This window comes from Aplysia californica, unplaced genomic scaffold (assembly GCF_000002075.1).
Source record: "Aplysia californica isolate F4 #8 unplaced genomic scaffold, AplCal3.0 scaffold00250, whole genome shotgun sequence".
Taxonomy (NCBI): Eukaryota; Metazoa; Mollusca; class Gastropoda; order Aplysiida; family Aplysiidae; genus Aplysia; species Aplysia californica.
Genome location: NW_004797520.1, coordinates 69,641 through 75,708, shown reverse-complemented (window position 1 = coordinate 75,708; position 6,068 = coordinate 69,641). Strand labels below are relative to the sequence as shown.

The window sequence follows — 6,068 nt, the reverse complement described above, 5'->3', positions numbered from 1 at the left end:
GGGGGAGTTGTCTATTTTTATCTAAACTCCGTCGAAGGTGAGGGGGGGGGGTAAAAGTTTCAACACTTAATAATTTACAAACGCTTTTTTTGCGCTGCTCCTGCGGCGACAAGGTCGTATTTACTGTATTCACTAATGTCCTGTCTTGTTGTGCGTATGCGTGAGTGCACCTGAGCTTTGTAACATCTACTGCCATTGTAAACGACCAAGACAAATTGGTCGCTTTTAAGAACAAGCGGGCTAACCCAGATTTCTGGAGTTTCCAGAAATCTTGACCTAAACCAAAAGTTGGCATTGTCCTACCTATAGGAGATGTTTGGTTTCATTGGTGTGTATATCTGTTTGGTTATAGAGAAAACTCTTCTTGTCTTTTAAAGAAACTGAACAAGGGTCCAAAAAACTTTACTTTCGATTTTCTCAAAACAGCATTTTTCGGGAGATAGCCTCCTTGTGCTTAAAAGCGAACAATTATTTATCCCTCCGAGATGAATAAAGATTGTCACTGTCATTGTCACTGTCATTGTTATTGTCATCGTCATTGTCATTATTGTTATTGTCATTGTCACTGTCATTGTCATTGTCATTATCATTGTTATTGTGATTATCATTATCATTGTCATTATCATTGCTATTGTGATTATCATTATAATTGTCATTATCATTGTCATTTTCATTTTCTTTGTCATTGAATTATCATTGTCAGAATCATTGTCATAATCATTGTCATTGTCATTGTCATTGTCATAATCATTGTCATTGTCATTGTCATTGTCATTATCATTGTCACTGTCATTGTCATTATCATTGTCATTGTCATTGTCATTGTCATTATCATTGTTTGGTAAGCAGGGTAGGAGGGAGAGTCTTGTTTTAATTTTAGACAAAAATAACATAACAATATAAAATGTTTAAATTTGTTTAATAGCTCAACGTTTCGCCCCGTTGACTTCCTCAGGAGCAACTGAGAGAAAAACTAATTATCATTGTCATTGTCATTGTCACCTGTTGAGCACATTCTCCACATGCGGGTACTTCTTCCTGTCGTAAGGCGGATAGACCTTGTGCGGACCCTTGTAGGAGTACTTCCATCTGTTGTGGGCCAGGAAGGGCTCCTGGGAGGCTGCCAGCACGTGCAGGGGCGTGTGGTAGGTGGCATTGCTCCAATCTGTCGTCGTCGTGTCCATGGCAGACTGGAAGGGGGGGGGGAGGGAGGGAGGGGGGAGGGAGGGAGGGAAGGAGCAAAACGTGTTTTTAAGCAAAGGAATAACGGTCATTGTATAAGTTATCCACCCTTTTCAACTGCAGGTGGTTGGTGGGTGCTCTGGTGGGGTTTGCTTCTTCTTTCCTATCAAATATCTGTCGTCCTTATCTCTCCTCCTTCTTTTTTATGTTTGTTACTCTCTTGTAACACCTCTAATCTTCGGCACTTATATGACCTTAGTGAGTTGCAAGTGCCGTAAAACTCTAACTAAAGCTAAAAACGAAACCGTTTCAACACTGTACTGTTGTTTAGGAGGCGTGACCTCTGACTTTAAAACACATCACGACCCCCCCCCCCCTACAGGATCATGTCACAAGTGGGGGATAACCTTACAAACTTCCCCAAATAACCCACTCTCAGAACACACTATATCCCCTCGCCCCCGCCGTCCCCTCAGTCTGAAGCAGTCTTTAGGCCATTCCCAAAGGGGGGATATTAACATGTTCTTCTTATGCACACTAGAATTGTAAATAGGCTGATTTATCAATGTCATGTTCATACTGTGCCGGAACAACATAAGGGGAACTGCTGCTTTTTCTTTCCTCGTCCTTACTATCGTCATTTTTCCTCTTCTTCTTTTGTATGTTTGTCACTTTCTTGTGAACTGCTATTTCCGGGGTGCCTTGATAGTCGAAGCAGGCTTTGTGTTTGAGGCAAGAGAAGTGAGCAGAGTAAGCTTGATGCCCTGTTTTACAGCATACATCTAAAACATTTAAAAGTTGACACATTTTACTCAACACTACACTTTAACGTACGTCAAAGAAACACGATTCAAGAGACGGGGTGAGTAATTTTCGAGACTCACGTGGAGACGTCAAGACAGTCGGGGAATCAAATCTACAAGCTTACACTGAAATGTGGGGGCAGGGTTGTGTCGCTGTCTCAAAATGAGCAATTTGGAAGCAAGGCTACAGTAAGTCATTTTTTAAAAGTCATTTATTTTAGTGATCCTGTGTATGTATCCAAACAGCGGTTTTTAATATAGGGCCCAAAGAGAAAAACTTTTGTATTACTGGGTCAAGATTTTTTAAATTATTGCAGAAGTGCCAGGCAAAGTTTCGTGAGCATAGGTACATTCTTCAATGAGCTAGAATTTTTAACGTGGTCAGACGAAAGTGAACAAGCTATAAAACTAAGAACACACTATTGGGGATTCAAGCCAGTGACATTCATTCCGTAGTTTATCGTGATACCGACTGAGTTAACAGTGCGCCAAGTAGAGGAACGAAGGAATGTGCACTCAAAACAGAGTTATTTAAATCTCGGGGGGACCGTGTGCAAGTTGCGCAAGTTAAAGATCCCTTGGTTGTCAAAAATCGATAAGAGTAGGCTTCGGCCGCCACCCGGGCAAAATTCAAAATTTCCTACCTACTGAAAAAGTTTAATGTGTCCCGCGCGCTCATATGACCTTATGCATCGCCGTAAAACACTTTCCAAAAAAAAAAAGACCCCCCCCCCAAAAAAAAGAAAAAAGAGTTATTTAAGTTGAAAATTGTAATCTAGTAAACGTAAACGTGGGCCTTTCATTCATAACTTACTTGACCTCGATTTCACATCCGGGGTTTCCATTCTACATAGAGACATTTCTGGGTCACCGTGATGTCATGTATCAAAAGAGCTTTAAAAATGAGAGGTTCATATGAACATTTTCCAGAAAAGAGACGGTTTTATAAGTAAAGGAACAACAGGAGACGTAGGCTATCTATCTATCTATCTATCTATCTATCTATCTATCTATCTATCTATCTATCTATCTAGCTATCTATCTATCTATCTATCTATCTACCCCCACCCCTCACCTCAGCGTTCCGATAGACCCGGGGAAACCTGCGCCTCGTGATAGGCTCGGCGGGGCCCGGGTTCTGGTAAGACGTAGCCGTCACAGGGTTGTAGTCGCAGGTCGTGGGGTTACGACCCCGGTGGTGCAGGTAAGAGTGGTCGGTGTGGTGGAGACGGTGGTCGACGGGGTGGAGGCGCCGGCCTAGAGATCTGGTGTCACGGCCCTGGGGAGGGGGAGGGGGGAGGGGGAAGGGAGAGGGGGAAGGAGGGAAGGAGGAGGTGGGGAAGGGAGGGGTGAAGAGTTGTTGTAATTATAACCAACATCAAGGACATCGGCAAAAGTAACAACAAAAACAATAACAACAAAATCAGCGATAACAGTAACAATAACAATAACAACTACAAAAGCAATAACAACTACAAAAGCAATAGCAACAACACCACCACCACCAACAACAACAACATCATCATAAACAAGAGGTCTGGAGTCACGGCCCTGTGGGGGTGGAGGTGGAGGCTTATTGTAATGTAATTGTAGATTTGTTTTACGTCATCCATCGACACAATTTACATGATTTGATTAGGAGGCCGGCTGCTTCTACCCTGCTTGTCAGGGCCAGAACGGGCAGAGGGGGAAACAGCATTATTGCAGACAGCCGGACATATTCAATTAAAAAGAGAAAAGCAAACAAAACAAAACAAACAAACAAATAAAAAACAACAACAACAACAACAACAACAACAACCACAAAACCACCCGGGAATCGGAATCACGTCTTCTGTGTGCAATGGCGAAGTACCTCACCACTACACCACAGACGCTGGTCTATAAAGAGTTACACTTTTGTTAACATTGGGCGTACGTCTGTGAGTCAATATATCTGTGTATTCGTCGGTCTGTGCGTCTGCTCTTTCATTTGTGCATATCTATCTATCTATCTATCTATCTATCTATCTATCTATCTATCTATCTATCTATCCATCCACTCACATTCCCCAGATAGACTCCGTGTTCCTGGAAGTAGTGCCTGTTGTCGTGTTGTGTGAACGGGTTGTTGGTCTTGTAGATCACCTGAGGACAAATATAATAATGATATTGTATCAGAATTCTTGTAGATCACCTGAGGACAAATATATAGTGGATCAGAAACTGTGGAGACATTTCGATGTGCTAGAGACATAATAATAGAACTTTGTAATTCTGAGTTATAGCGATTACAGCCACTAACCTCTGTAGGGAGAGTGTCAGCTCTACCCAGTGTAACCCCAACAACTAACTTCCTTTTTGTGGAAAAGGTAGGCAACACCCAATGTAATCCCAACCACCCTCTTCCTTTTTTTGGAAAAGGTCAGGTATACCAAAGATCGTACATAACAAGATAGTTCACTCAGCCAAAAAAGTGTTTGCGGAAGTCCGCGCTTTGCTTCAGCTGGCGCAGCAGTCTTTGTTTTGAAGAGCTATTTCGTTTCTCCAGAAGAAGAATAGGAACAGCACAGTTTGTAGGTTTCACTTTTGTTCTTTTTGACACAAGTAGGCCAACTCTGATAGCAAAGTCCACGCTTTTTCGAACAGGGCGCTTCAGAATTTTAAGGACATTTTTTTTAATTGGCTAAAAGAGAGAAGTGAATTATCTTGTTATACATGATCTCTGGGAACACCCAGTGTAATCCCAACCCCTCACTTCCATGTTGGTGGAAAAGGTCAGCCACCCCCAATGACCTCACGGTGAAGAAACCGAGCCATAGCCTGTCATGTAACCACAACCACTGACATCCTCTTTGAGCAGAAAGTCAGACATACCCATAGACTGGAATTATAATATTCTGGAGAGTGCACTGCAATAGCCGCCGCTCGCAGCACTACCCCCCCCCCGCACTTTTCCCCTTCATTAGTCTCCAAATTGAGTCAATTGGTAAGCTCCACCGTGAATCAAATTTACGTCAGAGTGCATGATCTGGGATATTGTTTTATAAGTCTATGGCTATGCGCAGTGTGATCCACACAGCTGAGCTCCTCCTCGGCAGTTATATGTCCTATTTGTGCCTCAAGTGCCGTAAAAAAACAACTCTTTCTGAACCTAAACTGACCTCCTCCTTGTGCCTGAAGGGCTGTGGCGGGGAGCGGGGTTTGGCGGGAGCAGAGAAGGGTTCCACTCACCCCACACACACTATTTATATATCCACTGGCCACACACACACTATATTTTTTTAAAAAATTAACAAAATATATATATATATATACACGTAACATATACAGCCACTGACCTCCTCCTTGTGCCGGAAGGGCTGTGGCGGGGAGCGGGGTTTGGCGGGAGCAGAGAAGGGTTCCACTCACCCCACACACACTATTTATATATCCACTGGCCACACACACACTATATTTTTTTAAAAAATTAACAAAATATATATATATATACACGTAACATATACACCCACTGACCTCCTCCTTGTGCCGGAAGGGCGCCTCCAACATGTCCCTAGTACTCGTCCTGTCTCTCAGCCGGCCCTCTGGGTCCCCCGGCTCTCCGCGGTGTCGGAACTGGGGAGGAAAACAAAACGGTTTGGTTGGTTTTTATTTAGTATTTTCTAAGAAAATTCATGTTTTGTTTTTTTATAACTTTTTTTTCAATAAAGGTGTTCATACCTCCCCCATCCCACCTCCCAAGCTCCCTTCCCAAAATCGACACAATTGACAATTTTAGATTACTTCGATGGCGGACTTCGACCTTGACTTTTCGAGCCAACACAGGCTGAGAGAGACACAACATCCCAGCAGAAGGACCGGGATACGCGATACAAATTTCTCCTCCCCCTGGAATCGAACTTTATTTGCTTCGTTTAAGAATTAATTTTTGTTGGTTTTTTGGCTTTGTTTGTTTGTTTGTTTGTTTGTTTTTTGGTTTTTGGTTGTCTTTCTTTACTTTTTTCATTTAGGGTTTTCTTACTCGTCCTTGGGGGCTCTCGTGGCCTAGAGGTTAAGGTGTTGGCCTCTCATTCAAAAGGTTCCGGGTTCGAATACGTGTGGTGA

At 42.8% G+C, this 6,068-nt stretch overlaps 1 protein-coding gene across 1 annotated transcript in view; it reads right to left on the bottom strand.

The window, feature by feature from the left end:
* The window catches only part of LOC101851956 (testis-expressed protein 36), a 25,807-nt gene that overhangs the window by 1,167 nt on the left and 18,572 nt on the right, over positions 1–6,068 (bottom strand). Inside the window, exons 3-7 of the mRNA XM_035970302.1 lie at positions 5,502–5,579; positions 5,306–5,365; positions 4,032–4,112; positions 3,061–3,264; positions 1,003–1,190 (exon numbers count right to left, since the gene is read on the bottom strand). Of these exons, the coding sequence (XP_035826195.1) occupies positions 1,003–1,190; positions 3,061–3,264; positions 4,032–4,112; positions 5,306–5,365; positions 5,502–5,579 (611 nt within the window). The remainder of the gene's footprint in view (positions 1–1,002; positions 1,191–3,060; positions 3,265–4,031; positions 4,113–5,305; positions 5,366–5,501; positions 5,580–6,068) is intronic.